The 27,264-nt window shown below is 41.4% G+C and overlaps 1 protein-coding gene across 3 annotated transcripts in view; it reads left to right on the forward strand.

The window, feature by feature from the left end:
- HECW2 (HECT, C2 and WW domain containing E3 ubiquitin protein ligase 2) overlaps positions 1–27,264 on the forward strand; it is a 324,205-nt gene that overhangs the window by 173,439 nt on the left and 123,502 nt on the right. For all 3 annotated transcript variants that reach the window (XM_073647864.1, XM_073647866.1, XM_073647865.1), the window contains 5 exons: positions 1,277–1,384; positions 7,156–7,250; positions 8,160–8,232; positions 20,829–20,998; positions 25,723–25,865. In XM_073647864.1, the coding sequence (XP_073503965.1) occupies positions 1,277–1,384; positions 7,156–7,250; positions 8,160–8,232; positions 20,829–20,998; positions 25,723–25,865 (589 nt within the window). The remainder of the gene's footprint in view (positions 1–1,276; positions 1,385–7,155; positions 7,251–8,159; positions 8,233–20,828; positions 20,999–25,722; positions 25,866–27,264) is intronic.

A 27,264-nucleotide genomic window follows, 5' to 3' on the forward strand; every position in this document is an offset into this window, starting at 1 on the left:
CTCTGTTTGTAATGACTGTATATGAGTTTCACTTTTTGTATTGAAGAACTGAAATAAATTCACTTTTTGATGATATTCTAATTTAGTGAGAAGCACTTGTAGATGCAGCAAAAAGAATCCCAAATTGTTGTGGAATTTGCTGAAGCTGCTCCTGACCTCTTTTAAAGCGCACCTGTCAGCAGGATTGTGCTCAGGAAACTACATACACTGTCAGGTGGACGACATTACAGATTAATATGATACCTTGGTTGATGAAATCTGTCCTGTGGTTCTTGTGTAATCTTTACTTTCAGTTTGGAGATAATGATATGCTCGTGCTCTGGGGTAGCCTGTGGGGGGCGCTCTATCTGGTGCTCTGCTTACATATTCATCTGTATGCTCTTATGCCAGCTCACTGTGCCTTCACTGACCTGTCTCCTATTTTACCTAGCCCCCCGCACTACTAGATGCATTATGTAAAATAGTAGGCAGGTCAGTGAAGGAACAGTGAGATGTCATAAGAGCATACAGATGAATATGTAAGCAGAGCCCCAGATAGAGCGCCCCCCACAGGCCACCCGAAGCACGAGCATATCATTATCTCCAAACTGAAAGTAAAGATTACACAAGAACCACAGGATGGATTTCATCAACCAAGGTATCATATTAATCAGTGTAATGTCGCCCACCTGACAGTGTATGTGGTTTACTGAGCAGAATCCTGCTGACAGGTGCGCTTTAATATAATTAAATAAAGCAATTACTGATCTTTAAAAGGGAGTCTGTCACAGTTTTTTTCTATGTAATCTGACAGCACCATGATGTAGGGGAAGAGACCCTGATTCCAGCTATGTATTAATTATATTACTGTGTGCAGCAGTTATGATAGCCACTGTTTTATCTGCTGCAGATCTAGCAGAGCTCCGTTTTTGAGTTGTGTATAACCCCGCTGATACCACAGCTTTCTGTGTACATTGTATAGTGACAGGGAGCTGTAAATTAGTGCTGCTTCGAGGTTGGACTAGGATGCATGAGGCTAGTTGTCCTCTAATGATGATCTCCTGCTGATAAAACATTGATTATATTGAAACTGCATAGCACAGCTCAGTAAGTGACACATTTCTGTAATCAGGGTCTCTGCTCCTACATTATGTTGCTTGCAGATTGCATAGCAAAAACATGGCAACAGATTCTCTTTAATATAAGTGAGTGTTGACATCTTAATAATTGTTATCAAAGTTATTGTTTTGTTTTTATGTTATGTTTTAATATTGACAATATTTATATTTATTTTCAGATGAAAATTCTCCTGCAAATTTTTGGGACTCCAAGAATAGAGGTGTAACTGGAACTCAAAAGGGGCAGATTGTCTGGAGAATTGAGTCGGGTCCATATTTTATGGAACGTAAGTTTGAATAAAAGTCATGACCAATGGGGAGAGAAGTCCACAAACTCAATCCTGAACATGGAGGCAACTGTTAATTTACAACTTCTAGACCCCCTACCAGTGCAACATGAAAACAGCTATTCTGTAAAAAAAAAGTTATGCCCCCCATACACATGTGGTCTCCTTCAGATGTCCGTGATTTTTCTCTTAGGTAAAAACACGGACCATTAGCTTTGTATCAGATTTTCATCCATGTTTGATGCATGTGTCAGTTTGTACCATCAGTTTTTCATCAGTAATTTTCTCTTGTGTATATATAAAAAAATGACATATCTTCTCTTATCCATTACAGTGCTGGTCTCGGACAGCACCCAGATTGTACACTGATGCCTTCCATGTGATGTCCATGATATTTACTGAGCCATAGACTTGTATGGATAATTGGATAATTCTGATCTGTGATTAAAAACGGATATGACTCCTTGATTTTTTTGGGCAGATACACAGTCCACAAAAAACACATATGTGTGACTGGCTCTCTATAATATAATGGATTCCTAGTCATGGTTTCTGTCCCTCAAGGCACCAAGAAATATTTGAATAGAGAAATCCAGCTGCTGATCAATCCCTATGGCTTATTCCCTTTTCCTATGTTGTAGGGTGTATCATGGTAGTTAACACCACTGTGGGAATAATTTTATGTTGCTTTGGAATTTGGATGGTGCCACTAGGGAATTATGCTGCGTTCCCCTGCTGCCTATTGGTATCTGTCTGGCACCATTTTCAATGTATTTTCCACTGCACTGTGAATTTGTTATTTGTTATACTCCATTATGGAATTTGATGCCTCTAGTTAGGTGTTTGGCAGGATGGTGTCTTGTCGTAATTATCATACTTTGTTATTGCAGTATATTGTAGTGTTTTATTGTATGATGTGAACATTTGTAAGGGTACATAAAATTGCATGTATACGTTGTAGAGATTCACGCTCTTAGGTAGGCATTAGGTACAGTTCACACAGACACTGTGGATTCTTGGGTCAAAACAATGTGACATTTATTTCCACTGGTTGCATAGTACCAAAACAAAACCATATACATAAATTCCTAGCCTTGTCCAGGCGTTAACTGAACAAAATAGACCCTGGCTACTTACACACGGCGGAGCTAGCCCCAGCTTGTACAAACACAACAGCTATTGTCCATAACTCTGTTGAGCAATCAAAGGAACGCACACTGATTTTGTGCCAGTGATTAGCTGCAATAATCATATTATATGATGTCACCATATAATAGTAGGAGTTAACTTCGGCACAAACAATTGTTCAGAAGTGTATCTTGTGATAGGTGACGTTCTGTAAATTAAGATCCGACAGTGTATACAGATATATAACCAGCGTTTCGAGTACCCAGTAATATAAATGGCCATTCCACTGGTTCCACAACCAAATCAATGTAATGCTAAGCGGTCAGGGTATGTGCCCACGATGCGTACCAGCCTGCGACCCCGACGCTCCGGAATAGCCGCCGACAGCTTCCTCTTTATGCAAATGAGCGGCGCCATTTTTTTTTTCACTTTCGGACTTTCCTCATAGAGGTTAGGTCTATTGGGAAATCCCGCTTGCGGACCCGCTAGAGAAGTTGACATGTTGCAGTCTATAAAGACGGGCCGCATGTCAGGTTCCGTGGGTGATCCGCAGGTGCACAGAAACGTATAGTGGACATGGGATTTCTACAAATCCATCCACTATTCTGTAACATCTGGCCGCTGTGGGTATGATGCTGAATAAGCACGCAGCGTCAAACCCGCAGCGGCTCCGGATCGCGTGCACATACTTAGTGTACCTGGAATGGAGACTGAAGGTGTCTGTTTACCATAGATTATATCACTCCACACCCTAATCCCGGGAGTTGAACCAGTGTGGTGTTCTCTCGTGAACGCCTCTTCATTGACTTTTCGCTCCTTCTCTTATCATTGTGCAGAGCATGACCTCAGTTGAGGCTGGAAAGGAAGTCTAAACTGTTCAGCGATTAGTCCCACTTTTGTTTTGGATACAGTGATAGCCAGAGATTGGTCTGGAGACTATGTGGGCAATGCATCAAAAGTCTTTAATGAGAGAACGTCACATCTTTTCTCTTCCTGGGATTATTGTGTGGGGAGCTTAATGTATGGTAGCTGGACCCCTCTAGAATTCATTCCAGGTTCAGTTGCAGTTTGTTACATTGAATTGATCATGGAAGTAGTGGTAGTGCCTTTTCTTCAAAGTGTCCTAGGAGCTGTTTTTGAACATGATAATGCCAGGCTGCAAGCTGCTCGTGCTACTTTGAGCAGATTTGCTAGCCTAAAGGCAACTAAAAACAGCTGCTATCAGTGGATCTTGATGATTTGTTGCCCGAGTGCCTTCAGCGTGGCAGAACATTCCTCAGAGAACCAGAAGGCTGAGTTCACACGATGTCGTTTTAATGCCTTTCCGCGGTGGAAAAAAAACATTAAAACCACTTGGTAATAGGTCTGCCATGTAGAGCAATGATAATCCTCATGTGCTGTGCACATGATCCGGAAATTTCCGCTGCGGATTATCATTACGGCACAAACCGCAGCACAAACAATTAAGGTGAGATTTTGCGGCGAAATTGCGCCCATTGACTTGCATTGAATCGCAGCAAACCCACATGTATAATATCCATACATGCGGATTTGCTGCATTTCAATGTAAATTAATAGGCACAAAATCGCGCCGCGGCTGGTAACCGGGTCGGGAGAGGAGGCTGCTACTCCTCTCACCCGACCGCTGCTCTAACTGATAACAGCAAGAGCAGCGTGAATGGGAGAAGCAGCAGCCTGCTCCTCCCAGCCCACGTGCCAGCGGCAGTTAAAAACAAAGAATAAAAAACTAAAAATTAAAAAAAACTTTATACTCACCTCTTTGGTGGCCCCCGGTGTCCTCCTCGGCGATGCTTCCTCTTCGGCGGCTCGCAGTACACTGCAGAGTAAGGGCTTTTGCCCTGCAGTGTACTTCCAGGACCTGCGGTGACGTTACTGATCACCTGATGGTCACGCAACCATCAGCTGATCAGTGCCGGCAGCAAATAGCTGATAATCGCGTGACCATCAGCTGATTGTTGAAGCCGGTAATCAGCTGATCGTTCTCATGACCGATCAGCTGATGCTTACAGTGGGAACCTTCTTGTGAAGGTTCCCACGGTCTCTAACTCACCGGGGCTCATCAGCTGATGAACCCCAGTGACCCTCTCCAGCACTCTATACTGACAGGGGGTGATTTTACACCCCTGTCAGTTTACAGTGCTGTATTCTACAGCTGTGACATCAGTGATGGCTGATGTCACAGCTGTAGAAATGATCCGGATTGTCGTGGGACAGTCGTGATCGTGGACTACGTAGTTGACTGCAGACAGGTGAGGGATATTGTTGTTTGTTTTTTAATGTCTTTTTCAGTAGATCGAAGGCTTCGTGGAGTCGTGTAATAAAAAAAAAATGTAGAACCGTGTGTTTTTTTATTTCATTAAAATACTTTATTCTGGCCGTGTCTTTTATTGAAAAAGCGGCAACCATTTAACCACGCGGTTAGTAATGGGGAGACGCCCCTCCATTACTAACCTGGACTTCATGTCAGCCGCCAGTTCAAGGCTGACGTGAACCCCAACCCCATTACCCCCTGCCACTGCTACAGGGCAGTGTGGAAGAGCAAGGCTAAGTGCCAGATTTGGTGCATCTTATGGATGTGCCATTTCTGGGACTGCTGAGGGGTGATATTAATAGCCGTGGAAGGAACTAGTATTCATGGCCCCTTTCCTGGCTATTAATATCAGCCCCCAGCTGTCTAGTTTAGCCCTTGCTGGCTCGATTTTATAGGGGGACCCCAAGTCAATTTTTTTCTGGGGTCCCCCTGTAATCTAGCCAGTAAAGGCTAAACAAACAGCTTTGGGCTGATATTAATAGCCATGGAACATTGTTGGCTAATAGCCCTTTCCGCGGCTACTAATATCAACCCCCAGTGGTTTCCTCTGCTGGTTATAAAAATGACGCTGTAGTCCACGCCATTTTTTTTTTTTAAATTTTAGGCTTTGTGCCCATAATTCAGACGTAGCACTGCTTTGGACGCAAATTTTTGCTGCGTCCAAAACGTTGCATTCTATTGAACTCAGGTAAATCCACATGTGTTCACTGAACCATGCGGATTTACCGCATTGTATACATTCTAGTGGTCAAATTTATTTTGCGGAGACTAGCAACTCCACAAGAGAATTACACATGCTGCGGTCTTGAAAGACTTTCCGCATGTCAGTTTCCACGGGTGGTTCACAGCCTCAGATGCACGCATAGCAGACATGGGATTTCTAGAGATCTCATCCACTATGCTGTAACATCTGGACACTGCGGGTTTGACGCTGTATAAACACACAGCGTCAAACCTGCAGCGGCTCCTGAATTAGGTCACGTACCCAAACTCACCCGCAGCATGTCAATTTCTGTAGAGGACACGCTAGTCTCCACTGCAGATTTTGACCGATTGAAGTGTCATTATATGCGGTGGATTCACATGTACCGACAACAAAAGTACGGCATTATAACTCCGCGTTTTGGACGCAACATAAATACGTTGTGTCCAAAGCGCTGCTGAGTGCTGATCGGGGGGAAGTAGGGGCTAACGAACCAACTGTGAGATGTTAATTATGGCGAGGGAAAATGTTTGCCTATTGGCACATTCCCAGGCTAAAAAAAAAAACAGCTCACAGCAGACGCATAAATTACATGAATAGAAATGCTAATGAAGATTGGGTGAATGGGACTAGCTGACACCCAGCTCTTTTGTTTGGTGATGTCAAGGTGTCAATCAGACCTTTTCATGACCAAACTAAGTAAAGAAACAGACACAGTGTAAACACTTTATTTGAAATACAACAGACCCATTCTTTAATCATTTAAATGAACCAATATACTCACCCCAGTTCTTATGGTAATCTAAGGTCTTAAGCAATGTTCCACCAACTTTATTTAGCTCCAAAAATCATTCATTGATGCGCAAAACGCTTCAAAACGCATGTAAAAACACGTCAAAACCGCGTGTAAATCCGCATGCGTTTTTTTTCTGCCAGGGAAAGGCAAAAACGCTCTGGAAATTTCAGCTTCAATTCCTGAACGTGTGCACATACCCTTAATAATCTGACTGGTAGCATGTTGAGGCGTGTAAGTGCATATATTCCTGAGCGTGGTGCTCATTCTTGATTATGAATAAATCAAGAGTTTTTGAACATTTTCTTTACATTTCTAATTATTTTCATGTCAATGAAATGTGGTCTTTCAATTTCAATGTTGAGGAGCGTAGCTGACCACTTTTTAAAATGGGCTTTTATAAGTAGGCAATCAATGTTATTCACTTGATCTATGGAAGTAATCACACAAATTCATCATAAAGTGAAAGACCATTAAATAGGTGAAAATGAAAGAGAAGATATTGCACTTTCCTATTGGAGTTAATGCTAATTAGGCATAAATAGGACCCGCACCGATCCAGTGGATAGGTGATAATTTATGTAGTCGGCAATACCCCATTAAGTGTTACCCTTTCTAGGGTAAGAGGCAAAGTATGGAGGTCTGCACTGTGTAGACTTAATCACTTGGCTACCAAAATTTACTTGGTACCCATCACCTGTCAGTGGATTATTATTGTGACTGGTAGGTGTGAATATATTATATATTGCCCTGATTATTATTGTTTCTGTTAATTCTTATAACTCTACTGATCCAAAACTGTTCTTACTTTTCAGCTGAAATAAAAATTTGTTTTAAGTATTATCATGGTATCAGTGGATCTTTGAGAGCAACGACACCTTGTATCACTGTGAAGAATCCTACTGTAATGGTAAGTCTAACAAGCTTATGCTGAACCGTGGCACAGGTGACAGCTCCTTAGACTCAATGGTCCAAGTACCGATAATCCCTGAATGGTTCTGTGCAATAATCTGAATTAAATACTTTTTTTTATATACTTAGATTGGAAAAATATAATTACATCACAGTTGCACAAAAATTATTCTTTTTTTTATTTTGATGTAGTGCGGCCAGTTTTGTGTCCATCTGGATAATTTAAAGCCCCAGCAATCAGCTGATCGCTATGGGTCTGGCTGCTTAAGTCCCAGGATAGCAGCTGTTACAGCCCTGTGTAGACACTCATATTCTTGCTTTGGACACTGCTGGAGAAATGTAGTGCAGCGTGCAGTACATTTCTATCAATAAAGTACATGCCAGCAGCCCATAAAGCATGAGTGTGGCAGTCAGGCTTTCAACCTGCCACATCATTTTGTAACGGATAAAAAATCCTGATGTGCCAATCAATATGGGTCCTAGTGGTGGTCGGACACCCATTGATCCCCAAATTATTACCTATACTCTGGATAGATGATAACTTGTTTTAACCAGACAACCCCTTTAAGTAGTATGTGCACCAGTCCATCTCAGTGAACGACCCGTCCTGCATCACAGGTCACATAAAGTAACCAACATCCCTTTATAACAGCAGAGTCATTTGTTAAAAGCGTTCTTCTTGTATACTGACGGACTGATATCAAGTTTGCTAATTAGTCAATGAATTGAATCAATAGATGTATGACTTTAAAGTAAGTAATGATGCCTTACATTATCCCCAGCTCATCCATTCCTAACCTTCACCTGGCCGGAGAATGGTGACCACTGTTGGCGACTCACCATGGAGGGGTGGCTGCACTTTCCCTACATTGCTAGTGCATCATATCTGTGCTTCCTTTCATTGCAGATGGGTGCAGATGGTATGGATGGATTTTCCGCTTCTCAGCAATCTCGAAAGCTTGCTAGCTTTACTTTATCAGGTAATGGCTAATTTTACATTAATAGCTTCTACAGCGTAGAGGTGTTTTCTATGAGCTCAGTTTTAACCCCATCATTTTGCTCTACATAAAAATAATAAAATCAGTAATGCTAATCAATCCCTGCTCCAGTGCCAGCTCTCTGCCACTGCCCCGCTTCTTGTTCACAAGCGGCATAGGTGACATCATGACTAAACTGCATGAAACCACTGCTGCCAATCACTGGGCTCAGTGGTGAGGCTGATGTACAGCAGGAGCTGCTGAGCCCAGTGATTGGCTGCATCGGTCACATGCTCTGTAGTCATCTCACCTCTACAGCCTGCCAACAAAGACCAGTAGTGATGGCAAAGAGTCTTTGATTATAGCTAATTTTAAGATGTTTATGTATGTAGAGCAAGTTCAGGAGGTTAAAAACTGTATTCATAGAAAACCCCTTTAAAATTGTTGGTTAATTTTAAAACTTTTCTGTCAGGAAAAAAAAAGTGTTAAGTGCAGTAATTTAAGTTAAAGGCTTTACTCCCCAAATAACAAGTTATCCCCTATACTCAGGATAGGCGTCAACTTGACTGTGAACCCTCGCGGGCCGGGTCCTCTCTGCTGTTCAAGTCGGTGACTTATATTGCTCATGATTATTGTACTTGCTTTTTTATGTATAACCCTTTTCACATGTAAAGCACCATGGAATAAATGGCGCTATAATAATTATTTGCTAATTGCTGAGGGACCACCAACGGGACCTCCATTGAGTCCAAGAGAAGGGACCTAGAACTTAGAGAACAGGGGCTCTGCAGCCCAGTTTGAATAGAGTTGAGGTGGAGCATGATCCTCGTTCTTGGGATTGCTGAGGATCCAACAGCTAGGACCCCAGTAATAGCCAAATTATGCCGTATCCTATTCCTTTGGTTTAGAGTTAATTTGTCTGGATATAACTCTTTAATAAAAATTGCTTATACTTAGGTGCAGTTTGGCAAATAAAAACTATAACATATCTTCACATGCATATGAAAATTTGGATGATAAAATTGTATATTTACTAACTTACAAGCACTTTTGTAAGAATGGCTCATTCTAAAGAGCTCCCTGATACCCGCACAGTCGTGTAATAGGACGTGATCATTGTAACAAGTCTGCTTGTGAAACTTCTTCTCTCCTAAATATTCCATGATCAACTGTGAGTATTTCGCAACCACAGCAAAGTAGCGGATGATGTACAGCAGGGTTACCATGAGGCTGTGCTCCAATACACAAAGCAAGGTCCAAATGGCATGGTTGGATGAGATTGGTGTGGAATAATTTGACTGACCTAGAGTCCTGACCTCAACCCTATCCTACACCTTTAGGATGAAGTAGAATGGAGATTGTAAGCCGGGCCCTCTTGTTCCACATCAGAGTCTGACCTCACAAAACTCCCACAGACACACTCCAAAATCTTGTAGTAAGTCTTCCCAGAAGAGAGGACGCTGTTATAGGTGCAAAGATGGAAATGGATTTTGCATGGGGCATCATAAAAGCTCCTGTAGGTGTAATGTGTAGGAAACCCAATACGTTTCTTCTTCTTTTTTCCTTCGTATAGTTCATATACTGTACACCCATGAAAGGGCTGCACACCACATTCAGCCAGCGACCAAGAACTATTTTTTTTACCCATCTGCTTTAGTGACTGGTATTTTAATGTTTAAAAGAGGTTTTGAGTAAGAAAAGAAATGTCGCTCCATAGCACAGCATATATGTTTTGGCAAAAAAGAAACATGAAAAGAATGCAAACCACTGAAAACATATAAGGATACAGGCATGTGTGACGTGATGGAGCTTCATTACCAGGTTGTTTAGTGGTCTCTGGGTCCCATTGTCAACCAACAAAATGTTTTTTGATGTTCGCAGTATTCTACTAAATTTCACTAATCTGAAAATCGTCACCATTTTCACCTAATCAACAGCATCTAACAGAATTCTGCCAGATTTAAGATATAGTGGTTAGTTGTTAGTGTCACTTGTGACCCTGGCAGACAGGTATGGTGCGGGGTGAAGCTTCAGAAACATGAGTGCTCCAGAAGCCCTGTGCGCACAGAGCCTGATAGAAGCCTCATCTTCATCCGAGCACTGGAGCCTTACAGAATAATACTTTATTCTGGGCTGCATTTAATCCCTCACATCTGCTTGTCCTTGGAGCAGCTGTCTCCGCTGGCTTCTCTTTGGCCTGACCTTGTTTACAGGATATGTATGTTAGATTCCTTGGCAATGCTGGATTACTTCAGCTGAAATGATCATATGGATGATGTACCACCTGCACACCATGGCAAGGAACATCCCCATTGCTTGGCTTTTCTTTTAACATCATTTACAGCAGTATAAATTTAGACTGAAAATACTGGATTTATTTTGCCTTATGCCTCAGGGATCAATAAAGTGGATCTCCGATCATTTTTATATCTTCTAATCTATAGAGTTGTTTATCGGCTTGTTTTTTTGCAGGGCGATTCTGTCATTTTGATTTTTTCTCTGTTCTGGTATTCTGTGTGTAATAAATATTTTTGTATTTTTGAGTTCAGACAATGCTGCATGCAGTGATCTATAATATGTTAATTTTATGTATTTATTTCAATTTCACTGTTTGCATTATGAGAATCCAATTTACATTTTTAGATTTTTTTTAAATATTTTCTTTATTTGTATTCTTTATATTTTCATGGACCTTCGATCGCCTGATTGCTTATTGTCTATACAACCACTGCAATGCTGTAATATGGAACCCAGCCACAAGCCACAGGCTAGACTTTATAGGTATACTAAGATGGCCGGCACAGGGGCTTTCAGTAGGCCTTTGGCTGTCATGACTACTCATTAGTACCCTACAATCACTTCAGCTGGATGGAATTGGGTCTTTTGCTCATTTTTCATTCCAGCTAAAGGACATTCACTCTTCCCAGAACATTGCATAATAACATTTATGCCATAAAATAGGACACTTTAGTGGCAAAAATATGTCATAGCAACAGGTTCATTGCTTCATGACCCATAGTATCCATAAACACTTCAACCTTCTCTACAGGTTGAATGCTACACTGGCAGAAAAATAAGGTTATGGTTTTCAAAATGTAGCAATACAAAAAACGTTGTTTTTCCATAAAATGTGTTTTTATTGTGCAAAAGTACTGAAAATATAATAAAATAGAAAAAGTACTGATATAGAGTTCATACAGGCAATGCAGGTCCAAAAAAGTTCAGTTTTTATTGCTTTCCACCGGTTACACAGCGCCAAAAACAAACTCATAAACATAAATCCCTAGCCTTGTCCAGGCGCTAACTACACAGAACAGACCCTGGCTACCCATACACGGCTGAGCTAGCCCCAACTCGGTCAATAAAACTGCTCGTTCAACCACTGATACTTGCGGTTCTCTGTGCATGTAATAATTATCACATATGTCAGTGTGGGCTCACCCAAACCGATTACAGTACATTCTCCCGGAGCAGACTTCATACACAGAAGAGGCCCGATCCCGCCAGTCACGATATCCTCTGCAGCCCGAGCTCCAGCAGCTTCCCAGAAAAAAATAATAAAAAGTCATTTACAAAATTGTATGTACTCGAAAATAGTTCTATTAAACAAACAGCTTCTCCCTCAAACATAACGGCCTAATGTAGCCTAATTAACAGAAAAAATATGCAAGTTATGGATATTACAGTGCCAGCAAGAAGCTGGAAAATTGCTTTGTCATTATGGTATTACATTGACTTTTGTTTAAAGTGGACCATAATAATAATAATAATTGTTATTTTTATAGCTCCATCATATTCCGCAGCACTTTACATTTTAGAGGGGACTTGTACAGACAATAAAAGACATTACAGAATAACAATAATCACATAAATCAACAGATACCAGGAGGAGTGAGGACCCTGCTCACAAGCTTACAATCTATGAGGAAATGGGGGAGACACGAAAGGTGGATGGTAACAATTGCTTGTATTGTACGGTCAAGCATCAATGTAATAAAAAGGGTAATGACTTAAAGGGTTATTCCCATCTCCAAGATCCAATCCCAATATATAGTAGATGTAATAATAATAATATTAGCAAATACCTCCAATTAGAAATGTAGTATAGTTTTTTGTGATTCACTATATCTCTTTCCTCATGTGCAGGCATTGCAGGACCTTAGATTCCCATGGTTACGACCACTGATATAGTGACAGCTAGTTAGCTAGTTGCTAGTGGTCGTAACCATGGATGCCTAAGGTCCTGCAGAGGAAAGAGACATAGCAAATCAGAAAAACTATACTAAATTTATAATTGGGGGAATTTGCTAATATTATTATTATTACACCTACTACATATTGGGATAGGATCTTCGAGATGGGAACATCCCTTTAATGCTAAATGAGCCAGTCACCAACCAGTATGTGAACAAGTACAGACACTGAAGTCTATTAAGTACATGGGAGTGTGTGAACAGATGATACGTGGGTCCTGATTTGGAAGGAAGTGTTGTATGGAAAATGTATGGTTTGTGCATGTTAGACTGGCCACATCATGGAATAGTGGCTGCAGAGCTAAATAAAACATATTTTTATTTTATAATTTCTCCGCTCCATTGCAGAGATATGAGCTAATAAAGTTTAGATTGTTAGTTATCCTAAGACAAAGGGGGCGTTAAATAATATACATCTGAGATGTGTGTTTATTCGCCTGCATGTCGCCTCCTGCTTACGATTGGTCAAGGTCATGCAGATAAAAAGAACAGTCTCCTAACACTGGCTTCTTCTGCCTGAGACATTACACACAGCCCTGTTCTCCTCTTTGATCTCTGCACCCACTTTGTAGAGTACAGCAGAGCTACTGTATGTGTCATAACAAACACTTCTTGCAGCTTCCATCTCAGGGCACTGTCAGCTTTGCTCAACTCCCACTTCCCCCACACTGACTGCCCTGAGCTGAAAGCTGTTAGAGGTGTTTGTGATGACAAATAGCTCTGCTAGTCTCCTCCTGCAGCCCACACTGACTGCAGAGATCACAGAATAGAGCAGTGCTAAACATGCTAAAACTGGTGAAAGGTCCTCTTTAAAGGCTTTGTCCAATATAAACAAGTTATTTCATATCCATAGACTAGGTGAGACCTTGTTGATCAGTGATGGTCCAGCCTTTAGGACCTGCACTAATCAGCGGCACCGGGAACTTTTATCCCGTTAGAATGGAGCGCACAGGCACATACTGAACTATTGCTTTATTCATTCTCTATGGGGCTGGCGTGTGCTGTGCTCAGAGCGCAGCAGCAGTTGGCCGTTTGACCTGCTACTCCAGTTTATAATGGGGATAAAAGTTCCCCGTTGGGGGTAAAAATTCCCCATTCTGCCAATCGGTGCGGATCCCAGCAGTCAGACACCCACTGATCAGTGAAACTACCTGTCGATAGTTGATAACTTCTTTTTATTGGACAACCCCTTTAAAGGTGCAATTGTATTGAAAGTGAAGCTGACTGTGCAGTTCAGTACAAGGGAATCTTGTAAAAGATATTCTGGCTATATAGTAAAAAGAAAACATACTTCAAAGCACTAATCCTTTTTGCAATAGAGCGTCTATGGCTGAAATCTACAATTCTATAGGGTTATAGTTTAGTGATTTCCAAATGTGAACAGAGGCTTATCTGGATAATTTCTATTGAATGGGTTGTCCGGTCTAAAACAAGTTGTCCAGTTATCTAGTCTAAAATTCTATGTGACCGTAGACTTGTGAATACTGTGCGCTGTGAGGGTCCTCCGATGTCAGTGCTGGGAACGGCAGTCATGTGACCCAAGTATGCGATATGCTTACTCCCGGCCACAGTCCGACTAGATGGGCGCGGCCTCGCCCAATGCAAAAGTATTGAGCAAGGCCAGACATAGTCTAGTTGGATTTATGGCCAGGAGTATGCATATCACACACTTGTGGTCATGTGACCGCCGTTACCTCTTTGACTTGAACTTATTAGAATCCTATACACTTTACAGTTTGGCTAGTTGATAAGTTACTGTGATAAGTCTGGCAATAAGAGACTTTTAATTACTGGTTACATTTGCTCCAATTAGTATTCAGGCTGTATTTCTATATTTAAGGGGTTCCCCTCTTTTAGAAAACTGTATGCCACATGCTACAATAGCTCTGAAAACCAAGCTGAGTATTACTTTTCCTCCCCAGACCTAGCACCTGCTGTCAGTCACTGCCCAGGTCTCTATAATTTGGCTACAGTGATCTCATGTTGACTGCGCTGCAGCCAGTCACTGAGCACAGTGCCTCTGCCACTGTAAATGGCACAAACCTCTGAGCTAAGTGATTGGCTGCAGGCGCTGACATATTTTCCTGCAGTAGTCAGGACTGTAGTCTGGACCAGACTAGCGCATTCTGCTATTTTTGCTACCCAACCTGTAATTAGTGTGAAAAATTGCCAGTGTGCACCAGCACATAGCCTGACATTCATCTATGTGCTGTCTATCTGTGGTTCTTTTTTCACATGAAATTACCCAAAAAAATGTCTGTGAACTTAACTGATGGGCCAATTCATAGAAGCATTATCTCTTGCCCATGTGCTGTCTGTTTGCAGATTGGCCAATGAAAGTCGAAGTGCGAGTGCACAGGAATGAGAAATAGTTCCTACACCATCCGCAATGCAGAAGAGCGCAGGGAGCTGTACACGGAGCCAGTTATGCCGGCAATCCATTTCATTTTGACTTAAAAAGATATCAAAGAAATAAAAATGCTCAATAATAAACTCCTAACTCGGCGTATAACCTGTAAATAACAGGAATTCTACAGATAGTTTGCTAAACCTAAAAATAAAATATATACAGAACATACTTTTAATCTAATACACATGGGTTTTTGAAGTTACATCTTGGTTTCTTATGTTCACACATCTACATGTGAAAGGAAGTCTGTATTCATGTAATTCCAAGTGATATTAAAGGGAATCTAACAGCAGGGTTTTGCTATGTAATCTGAGAGCTGCATGATGTAGGGGCCATGATATATCACTTACTGGGCTGCTTGCTGCAGTTTTGATACAATCCCTGTTTTATCTGATGCAGATATAGCAGTTCTCTGAATGCTGAGCTGTTTATAACCCTGTCCACACCACTGATTTGCAGCTTTCTGTGTATACTGTGCATAGGCAGCAAACTGCCAGCCAGTGATGAGACGGGGTTATACATTGCTTATGAATATGGAGGACTACATGGCAACAGGTTTAGTAGTCCTCTAGTGATCATCTCCTGCTGATTAAAACAATGATTTTATCAATTCTACAGCAAGCAGCCCAGTAAGTAACATATCGCTCTAATCAGGGTCTGCCTTTTCATTATCCTTCTGTCAGATAAGGTAGCAAAAACATTATGAAATTCTATTTGCCAACAGCTGCCACTAGGGGGAACTGTTTACAATTGATACCTTCAGCTCAGTAATAAGGCATAGTAAGCCATGTCTATACAAGAGATTTAGAACAATGGATCAATAACGTGATGATATTATTGAATTCTCAATGTTGGACCATCATAAAAGTGTTAGACAGAGTTAAAACCAGACATTCACAAAAAGCATAAAGCCCCTTACTGGTCCTCACCGACATATAGAAAAATACACCCATCATAATCGGGCACTAGAGGACAGGAAAGAAAAGTGCTTTGGAGGTGCTGGTATTGTGAATCAATAAATACCACCAGTCTTTATACAGGTCTTTAAATACCACCAGTCTTCATACAGGTCTTTAAATACCACCAGTCTTCATACAGGTCTTTAAATACCACCAGTCTTCATACAGGTCTTTAAATACCACCAGTCTTCATACAGGTCTTTAAATACCACCAGTCTTCATACAGGTCTTTAAATACCACCAGTCTTCATACAGGTCTTTAAATACCACCAGTCTTCATACAGGTCTTTAAATACCACCAGTCTTCATACAGGTCTTTAAATACCACCAGTCTTCATACAGGTCTTTAAATACCACCAGTCTTCGGCTCCACATTGTTCTCTGTTAATCAGCCACTTGTAAACACTCTTGTTGTTTTCTTTGGAAGAAACCCAGGAAGAGATATTAATTAGGGAACATAATGGACTCCTTAGTAAATAATGTGTGACCAGCATTTCTCACCATGTTAGCAATGGTTATTAGCAACATTGGGACATTTCTCAGTGTCTGTGAGAAATGGAAATATAAAGGATGCTGTGTGAAAAGACTGTTACCGACCTGACGAAGGAGTCATTATCACATCAAAATGAGTAGTAAAATAAAAGTAAAAACACTCTCTAACCAGTGATGTATTTCATGGGGCTGTCAGGGATTTCGACCCTGGGACTGTTCCCTCCTCCTATCTACATAGAATCTTATCAGTAGCAGCCGCCATCTCCTATCTGAGTGATGGGAAAGTCTGTCTTCACTGAATACAGATTTTACCTCAGAACTGAGAATTTTGATAATGACTGATCAATTCTGGCAGAGAAAGAAGCAAATCTCTCTGATAAGATATGTTGCATAGTTTCTTATTTTCATGTGTACAATTGATTTATGAAATAAAAATTAAAACGACGGTTACTCTTTAAGGCAGTGTTCACATCACGTTTTTTGCCACATATCGGAGTTTTTGTCTGAAGCAGATCCCCTGAGTTGAACAAAGTACACAGTCATTTTCTGCTGTTTGATCTCCTTTTCGACATTGTCCACTTTTTGAAGCCGGCACAAAAGCGAAGTTGACCACACTGGACAGCAGCTAAGACTGGGCTGGTAATCTACAGGGCAATTGTCTGTTCAGGAACGACTGTACAAATAAGCGAGGGGGGGAGGGTTGATTATATGTAAAATTGTCCTTAAAACCCATTCAGTGTGATAATTATGTGAGGCCAATGACAATATAAAGTCTCTGTGGGTGAAGATAAAGGGAAGGAGAAATAATAATAAAATGCTGATAAGGGTATTCTCCTATTATATCCTTCTAAAGAAAATAGATGAATCAGGGTGAAGTCATTATTTTGGGGGACTTCAACTGTCCTGATATAAATTGTGGATCAGAAACCCGCAAGTCATGCAAAGGAGACAGTTTTTTGACCATAATAAAAGACAATTATATTTCACAACTGCTGCAGGACCCAACAAGGTGCTAGACCTATATGATCCAGTACGCCAGACAGAATATAAAATATACAGATTAAGTTTCACTTTGATAATAGTGATCACAAAATGGTCAGTTTTTACATAACTTTTAATAAAATGTATAATAGAGCGGCTACAGGGACACTAAACTTCAGAAAGGCCGATTTCCTACAATTCGAAGATGATCGTAGTGACATAAAAAATAGCCTCAAAAGTAAAAGCCCACAAAGGATATGGGAAACATTTATAAGCACCACGAATAGGTCCTGTGCACAATACACTGTGTGCTCAATTACAAGAGAAGGATTTTGACAATTTCATAATTTTTATGCAGATTTCCCAACTCTGCGCTGTATAAACTTGAATGCTTATTGGATGAATCATATCAGATGATGTGTATTTAGTGCGGTGGGGGGTGAGGCCTAAGGATACAACACCCTATATCAAGGTGTGGAGAATTATTAGGCAGCTTGTTTTCCTCAAGTAAAATGGCCCAAAAAAGAGTTTTAACTGACTCTGAAAAGTCAAAAATTGTTCCAAGTCTTACAGAGGGATGCAGCGCTCTGAAATTACTAAGATATTGGGGCGTGATCACAGAACCATCAACATTTTTGTTGCAAATAGTCAACATGGTCACAAAAACATGTGAGAAAAAAGGACGCACATGAACTACCAAAGATTTGAGAAGAATCAAACGTGAAGTGACCAGGAGGCCATTATCCTCCAGTGCTGTCATATTCCAGAACTGCAACCTCTCTGGAGGCCCAGAAGTACAAGGTGCTCCGTGTTCAGAGACATGGCCAAGATAAGGAGGCTGAGACCCGATCACCACTGAACTAGGAACAGAAGTTGAAACATCAAGACTGGGCCAAGAAATATCTGAAGACAGATTTAATGGACTGATGAGATGAGTGATTCTTGACAGACCAGATAGATGGGTCCATGGCTTAATTAGTAACGGACTCAGACCTCCACTTCAACTGAGACACCAGCAAGGTGGAGGTGAGGTACTGCTGCGGGCAGGTATTTTTAAAGATTAACTAGTTGGACTTTTTCAGGTTAAAGATGGACTTAAAATCAGCTCCAAAACCTGCTGATAGTTTTTAGCAAACACTTTTTTCAAGGAGTGGTATAGGAAAAAGTCTGCATCTTTCAAAGGAAACCTTGATATTTGTATGCAGAACAGTGCTCCATCACATGCACAGAAGTTCTTCAATGTTTGGCTGCCAGTGAAGGCCTTAAAGATGAAAGAATAATGACATGGCCCCTTCCTCACCTGACCTAAACCCTATTGAGAACTTGTGGGCCCTTCCTAAATGGGAAATTTATGGCAAAGGAAAAAAATACACCTGTCTGAGCAGTGTCTGGGAGGCTGTGGTTGGTGCTGCCCAAAAAGTTGATAGTCCATAGATTAAGAAACTTACAGACTCCATGGATGGAGCTTATGGCTATTAGTAAAAGAAGTGTGGCTATATTAGTCACTGATATTTTTTTTAAATGTCAGAAATGTATTTTTGTACATTTTGAGTTGTTTGGTAATTATTCTCACTTTAATAGATAAAAATAAACAATTGAGATGGGGAAATTTACATTTTCATTTAGTTGCATAATAATTCTGTACAATAATAGTTGCCCAATAATTCTGCACATAGAGATTTTTCTCCTAAGAAAGATAAAATCTCACTTTTAATTTCTTAAATATTAAGGTGTATTAACCTTTTGGATTTACTGACAGCACTGTAGTTGTTCAATACTAAAATTAATCATGAAAAATACGAATTGCCTAATAATTGTGCACACAGTGTGCATACCCCATGGGAATACGCAAGATAGAAATATGAGAAAACCACTATGGCTAAATAGAGTTATAAGGGGTGCAATGAATGACAAAAAAAGAAAGCATTTAGGGAATTAAAGCCAGAGGGTAGTGACGAGGCATTAAAAAACGATAGGGAGAAAAAAATGCGTGAAAAAAACAAATCAAGGTAGCAAAGATTGAAACAGAGAGGCTGTTTGCGAAAATAAGTAAAAATAATTAAAAAATATTCTTCATCTATATAAACAGTAAGAAACTCAAAATTAATTGCATTGGCCCCTCAAAAATAATCTGAGTGACGTGTTGGAAGATGAGGCCAATCTACTAAACAATTTATAGCATTTAGATAAGAAAATCCCATGACAGTTGACATGTTCAGGGATACTATAAATTCTCCATGAATTGTTACCTGCTTAACCTAGCGAGAAATATGGTGGTATTTCGAACTTCAAGATTTTATCCACCGGATGACAGTGCCGACTTTCCTAAATTTGCTCATGTGTCTTGTTGTGCTCCATCTTGGGACCTGGCACTTTCCAGATACTAGGATCTCGGCTTTGAATTCTTTGAATTTCGGCAAGCGTGGTGAGCTTCCATAATTTTCTACGAGATTTAATTTAATGTATTTAAATGTTAGGTCACGCATTTGAACCAAATAAGCAAAATGTATAATTATATGCTAAATGGTAAAACACTGGAGAAAATGGCACTGAAAAAGGCTTAGATTCATTGGTAGACAGCAAACTTAACTTTAGTGACCAATGCTAGGCAGCTGCTTCCAAGGCAAATAAAATCATGGGATGCATTAAAAGAAGCATACAAGCTCATGACAAGAACATAGTTTTACCTCTATACAATCCAATAATAGAAGTGTGGCCACACTTAGAATACCGTGTACAATTTTGGGCTTCCGGTAATAAGAAGGACATACTGTAGCCGAACTAGAGCGAGTGCAGAGTAGAGCAACCAAGGTTATTAAGGAAATGAGTGGACTGCAATACCAAGACAAATTAACTTGGGGTTATTCAGTTTGTAAAAACGAAGGCTTAAGGTTGATCTTATTACCATGTACAAATATATGAAGGGACAGAACAGAGATCTTTCTAATGATTTTTTTACACTTACGCCTGCAATGATGGCAATGAGCACACCCTCTATGACTAGTAGAAAGAATGTTTCATCATTGTCATAGATGCAGAGTCGTTGTTGTAAGAGCAGTGAGATTATGGAACGCTCTGCCACCTGATGTTGTAATTGTCGATTCACTAAAAAGTACAAGGAGGGCCTGGATGCCTTTCTTGAAAAATAATGTAGCTTATGGGTACTACATTTTGGAGATGGGACATTGATCCAGGGAATTAGTCTGATTGCCATATGTGGAGTCTGGAAGGAATTTTGCCCCTAATATGAGGCAATTGGCATTTGCCTAATGTGGTTTTTGCCTTCATTTGGATCAAAAATTTAGATTATAGGTTGAACTTGATGGACTTTTGTCTTCTTTCAACCTCAGAACTTTGAAACTATGAAACGCAGATCTAGCACATCACAAAAATTGTCCATAGGACATTTTTTTTTTTACAAATCGAGCTTTGTGTTTGTATGTTTTTGCATTATTTTTTTAATATTGTGAGATATTTCTTTTATCACTTTATTTGATCTTTTAGATATTAGAGCTGTGGGGCTAAAGAAAGGGATGTTTTTTCATCCGGACCCTTATCTAAAGATGTCTATTCGACCTGGGAAAAAGAGTACTTTTCCAACCTTTGCCCATCATGGTCAAGAAAGGAGATCAACAATTATTGCAAATACTACAAATCCAATATGGCATGGAGAGGTAATAAAAATATTATGTATTTGATATGTGTTGATGATCTGCAACATTAACATTGCAAATATAAAATTACTTGATGGACTTCATATCATATCATTTATGTTATATTTTGTATATGACCTAGTAGGAAAGCAAAGAAAATATTAAAATCAGATAATAAAATCTTATTGTCATAAAAGCCACAACAAAACTGTTAGATTATTAATAACAATGAATAATATTAATGACAACTTACTAGAAATGTTAAAATGACTTGCACATGTCAGTGCAAGGAGCACATGCAACATTTCTACACCACAATGCAAATTCTACAAAAGGGTAAGTTATAGACATCGAGAAAATGACACCAATAGAAAAAATAGCGATCTGCAAGCTACATATTTGCTGAAAAGACATACGACGTACTTCTGTGGTCTGCATTAAAGGGAGTCTGTCACCCCCCAAAATTCAAATTAAACCACTTATACGTTGATACTGGGACTTAGCCCCGATAGAAATCATACTTGTGGTACAGATTCCACTCCTTTAGTTTTATATTAAAAACATTTTATTACATATGTAAATGAGGGTTCCTCGATGTAAAATTGGGATGACCAATGGCTCAATTTCTCCTTTCAATCAATAGCATCCTTTACACCCTGTCACTTATATTGATTGACCGCACTCGATTTGGGGCTCTCACTTTGCCTAAATTGAAATCCCAGACCTGCACGCACATACACTGCAGTAGTTGAGAGCACACACAGTGTCAGTGTGTGCAGGTGCGTTCCCACCTCACTCCTCGATCTTCAACAGCTGCTCTCTGCAAGCAGGATTACACAGTAGTGGGTGGCTGATGCTGTCAGGAGAGGGGTAAGCGTGCGCTCTCACATTGCACGTGTTTGCTCCTGCATTGTAAGTATGAATGCTCTCTAACATTGCACCTGTGTGCTCCTGCATTGTCGGTGTGAGAGCGCTCTGACATTGCGAGTGTGTGCTCCTGCATTGTCAGTGTGAGTGCGCTCTGACATTGCGCGTGTGTGCTCCTGCATTGTAAGTATGAGTGCGTTCTGACATTGCGCGTGTGCTCCTGCATTGTAAGTATGAGTGCGCTCTGACATGGCGCGTGAGTGCGCTCTGACATTGCGCGTGAGTGCTCCTGCATTGTCAGTGTGAGTGCGCTCTGACATTGCACGTGTGTGCTCCTGCATTGTCAGTGTGAGTGCGCTCTGACATTGCACTTGTGTGCTTCTGCATTGTCAGTGTGAGTGCGCTCTGACATTGTGCGTGTGTGCTCCTGCGTTGTCAGTATGAGTGCGCTCTGACATTGCGCGTGTGTGCTCCTGCATTATAAGTATGAGTGCGCTCTAACATTGCACGTGTGTGCTCCTGCATTGTAAGTATGAGTGTGTTCTGACATTGCACGTGTGTGCTCCTGCATTGTCAGTATGAGTGCGCTCTGACATTGCGCGTGTGTGCTCCTGCATTATAAGTATGAGTGCGCTCTAACATTGCACGTGTGTGCTCCTGCATTGTAAGTATGAGTGCGTTCTGACATTGCACGTGTGTGCTCCTGCATTATAAATATGAGTGCGCTCTAACATTGTTCGTGTGTGCTCCTGCATTGTCGGTGTGAGAGCGCTCTGACAGTGCGCGTGTATGCTCCTGCATTGTCGGTGTGAGAGCGCTCTGACATTGCGCGTGTGCTCCTGCATTGTAAGTATGAGTGCGTTCTGACATTGCGCGTGTGTGCTCCTGCATTGTAAGTATGAGTGCGCTCTGACATTGCGCGTGTGTGCTCCTGCATTGTAAGTATGAGTGTGTTCTGACATTGCGAGTGTGTGCTCCTGCATTGTAAGTATGAGTGCGATCTGACATTGTGCGTGTGTGCTCCTGCATTGTAAGTATGAGTGCGCTCTGACATTGCGCGTGTGTGCCCCTGCATTGCAAGTATGATTGCGTTCTGACATTGCACGTGTGTGCTCCTGCATTATAAATATGAGTGCGCTCTGACATTGCGCGTGTGTGCTCCTGCATTGTCAGTGTGAGTGCCCTCTGACATTGCACGTGTGTGTGCTCCTGCATTGTCAGTGTGAATGCGTTCTGACATTGTGCGTGTGTGCTCCTGCATTATAAGTATGAGTGCGCTCTAACATTGCACGTATGTGCTCCTGCATTATAAGTATGAGTGCGTTCTGACATTGCGCGTGTGTGCTCCTGCATTGTAAGTATGAGTGCGCTCTGACATTGCGCGTGTGTGCTCCTGCATTGTAAGTATGAGTGCGCTCTGACATTGCGCGTGTGTGCTCCTGCATTGTAAGTATGAGTGCGCTCTGACATTGCGCGTGTGTGCTCCTGCATTGTAAGTATGAGTGTGTTCTGACATTGCGCGTGTGTGCTCCTGCATTATAAGTATGAGTGCGTTCTGAGATTGCACGTGTGTGCTTCTGCATTATAAGTATGAGTGCGCTCTAACATGCACGTGTGTGCTTCTGCATTATAAGTATGAGTGCGCTCTAACATGCACGTGTGTGCTTCTGCATTATAAGTATGAGTGCGCTCTAACATTGCACGTGTGTGCTCCTGCATTGTCAGTGTGAGTGCCCTCTGACATTGCGTGTGTGTGCTCCTGCATTGTCAGTGTGAGTGCGTTCTGACATTGCACGTGTGTGCTCCTGCATTATAAATATGAGTGCGCTCTAACATTGCACGTGTGTGCTCCTGCATTGTAAGTATGAGTACGCTCTGACATTGCGCATGAGTGCTCCTGCATTGTCGGTGTGAGTGCGCTCTGACATTGCGCGTGTGTGCTCCCGCATTGTAAGTATGAGTGCGCTCTGACATTGCGCGTGAGTGCTCCTGCATTGTCGGTGTGAGTGCGCTCTGACATTGCGCGTGTGTGCTCCTGCATTGTAAGTATGAGTGTGTTCTGACATTGCGAGTGTGTGCTCCTGCATTGTCAGTGTGAGTGCGCTCTGACATTGCGCGTGTGTGCTCCTGCATTGTCAGTGTGAGTGCGCTCTGACATTGCACGTGTGTGCTCCTGCATTGTCAGTGTGAGAGCGCTCTGACATTGCGCGTGTCTGCTCCTGCATTGTCAGTGTGAGTGCGCTCTGACATTGCGCGTGTGTGCTCCTGCATTGTCAGTGTGAGTGCGCTCTGACATTGCGCGTGTGTGCTCCTGCATTGTCAGTGTGAGAGCGCTCTGACATTGCGCGTGTCTGCTCCTGCATTGCCAGTGTGAGTGCGCTCTGACATTGCGCGTGTGTGCTCCTGCATTGTCAGTGTGAGTGCGCTCTGACATTGCGCATGTGTGCTCCTGCATTGTCAGTGTGAGTGCGTTCTGACATTGCGCGTGTGTGCTCCTGCATTGTAAGTATGAGTGCGCTCTAACATTGCACGTGTGTGCTCCTGCATTGTCAGTGTGAGTGCGCTCTGACATTGCGCGTGTGTGCTCCTGCATTGTCGGTGTGAGAGCGCTCTGACATTGCGCGTGTGTGCTCCTGCATTGTCGGTGTGAGAGCGCTCTGACATTGCGCGTGTGTGCTCCTGCATTGTCAGTGTGAGAGCGCTCTGACATTGCGCGTGTGTGCTCCTGCATTGCCAGTGTGAGTGCGCTCTGACATTGCGCGTGTGTGCTCCTGCATTGTCAGTGTGAGTGCGCTCTGACATTGAGCGTGAGTGCTCCTGCATTATAAGTATAAGTGCGCTCTAACATTGCACATGTGTGCTCCTGCATTGTCAGTGTGAGTGCGCTCTGACATTGCGCATGTGTGCTCCATCATTGTAAGTATGAGTGCGCTCTGACATTGCGCGTGTGTGCTCCTGCATTGTCAGTGTGAGTGTTCTCTGACATTGCACGTGTGTGCTCCTGCATTGTCAGTGTGAGTGCTCTCTGACATTGCACGTGTGTGCTCCTGCATTGTCAGTGTGAGTGCTCTCTGACATTGCACGTGTGTGCTCCTGCATTGTCAGTGTGAGTGCGCTCTGACATTGCACGTGTGTGCTCCTGCATTGTAAGTATGAGTGCGCTCTGACATTGCGCGTGTGTGCTCCTGCATTGTCAGTGTGAGTGCTCTCTGACATTGCACGTGTGTGCTCCTGCATTGTCAGTGTGAGTGCGCTCTGACATTGCACGTGTGTGCTCCTGCATTATAAGTATGAGTGCGCTCTAACATTGCACGTGTGTGCTCCTGCATTGTAAGTATGAGTGCGCTCTGACATTGCGCATGTGTGCTCCATCATTGTAAGTATGAGTGCGCTCTGACATTGCGCGTGTGTGCTCCTGCATTGTCAGTGTGAGTGCGCTCTCATGCCGCTCTCCTGTCTGCCGGCCACTACTTTGCAATCTTTGCGCAGCCACTGTAGACAGGACAGTGTGATGACAGCACTCCGGCATTGAGAATGTGTGCTTTAATTTGAGTTTTCAAGAAGGAAAGAATTGTGCGGTGTTAGGGAAGCGCTAGAACAACTAGACAGGGAATTGAGGTTATAAAACACAAACCTTTAATTGTTTAGTACGCTCTCTAACGCCAAGACGCGTTTCGATAGCAGAAGCTATCTTCCTCAGGTAGATTTATTGAGTTTTGGAAGTGACAGACTCCTTTTAAATGAATAGAGCTGTAAGATCATGCAGAATTACTCATTATCTGGTCCCATTGAGGTGAGATTAATTGATTTATATTGTTATAAGCAAATATACTAATAGTAGACTGTTTGCAACTCTAACTTAGTTCATTTATATTTAGAAATATTCCTTTGTGGCTCTTCTGACTGATGTTTTGGAAGTTGAACTGAAAGATAAATTTGCCAAAAGCCGTCCTATCATCAAAAGATTTCTTGGAAAATTGACAATTCCAGTACAGAGGCTATTGGAAAGACATGCAATCGGGTAAATATTTCTCATTTCTTAAGCTAATATATTGATAATTTAAATGGGAACTGTACTTTCAACAAACTTTAGATAAACTAATAGTGCAGGCAAACGTAAGAAACTTAATAACATTTCTCATCTTTGAACTCTACTTTTTCTATACTTATGAGCCACTTCTTCCCCTCTCCTCTGCCTCCAGAACTTATCATCCATTCTGAAAAAAAAAATTACTCAAATCCACCTTGCTCACAACAGACTGACAGCACAGTGAGGTGTCAGGTTACACCTCCTTTTAAACTTTATCAATAGAGAAGAGTGGAGGAGGAGAAAACAAGCAGAGGGAGATAAAAAAGAGAGATTGTGCTGAGCTGGATTCACATGTACATTGCTCAATACTGCTTTAGAACTTCCTCTATGGTGCTACTGTTTCTATCTTTGTGCTAAGGAATGAAGAGCAAGAATCCTCTCGGTATGCTGTGTTGTGTATAGGAGACATCATAACAGCTAATCTCCTCCAACCAGCTAAAAATCAATTGCAAATTAAGAGATAATACTTGAAAAATGGAAAACTGATGACAACGCAAGTCATAGCATGGGCTGAAATTGTGTTATTCCTCATGTACTTATGACGGTTTATTCTGAAAAGTCCCTTTTGATACCCTTTAACTCTTCCTTTACTTTATAGTTATAATAAATATTTTGTTTTTAGATTTTTTGGAAGATGTTGGAATGTAATTCAATTAAAGAATTCCACATTTAGAACATTAAACCAACAGTTAAATTTGGTGGTGGTGTTATAATGATGAGGAAGGGATGCTTTGCTGTCTCCCGGCTTTGACAATTTGCTATTATTGACGGGAATGTAACAGTTTTATTGTCCCAGAAAATTCGTTTTCTGTAAGGCTATGTTCACATCACATTTTATAGTGCTTGATACTGCAAAAAACATACACTGCAGATACAGCTCGCTGCTCATACATTCCTTTTTTTTCAATTTCGTTTTTTGCTCTCCCTATGCTCAGGGCCATAACCTTTTTATTTTTCCATCAATATAGCCGATTGAGGGCTTGTTTTTTTGTGGGACAAGTTGTACTTTTGAATGACACCATTCATTCTACTACATAGTGCAATAAAAAATGGGAAAAAAATTCCAAGTGCGGTGAAATTATTTGTTTTTTTTATTTACCATGTTCACTGTGTGGTAAAACTGACCTGGAAATAAGATTCGCCACGTCAGTAGGAGAATGCAGATACCAAACTTATAGTTTGTTTTTTTCTATTTAAGTGGTGAAAATAATTAGCAAATTCGTAAGAAAAATGTTTTTTGCTTTTATTTTCCAAGACCCATGATGTTTTCATTGTTTGGGATATGAGGCTGTGTGAGGGATTATTTTTTGCTCCCAGAGATGACGTTTTA

Source organism: Phyllobates terribilis, unplaced genomic scaffold (assembly GCF_046119375.1).
Source record: "Phyllobates terribilis strain yellow unplaced genomic scaffold, ASM4611937v1 Scaffold_9__5_contigs__length_417890890, whole genome shotgun sequence".
Taxonomy (NCBI): domain Eukaryota; kingdom Metazoa; phylum Chordata; class Amphibia; order Anura; family Dendrobatidae; genus Phyllobates; species Phyllobates terribilis.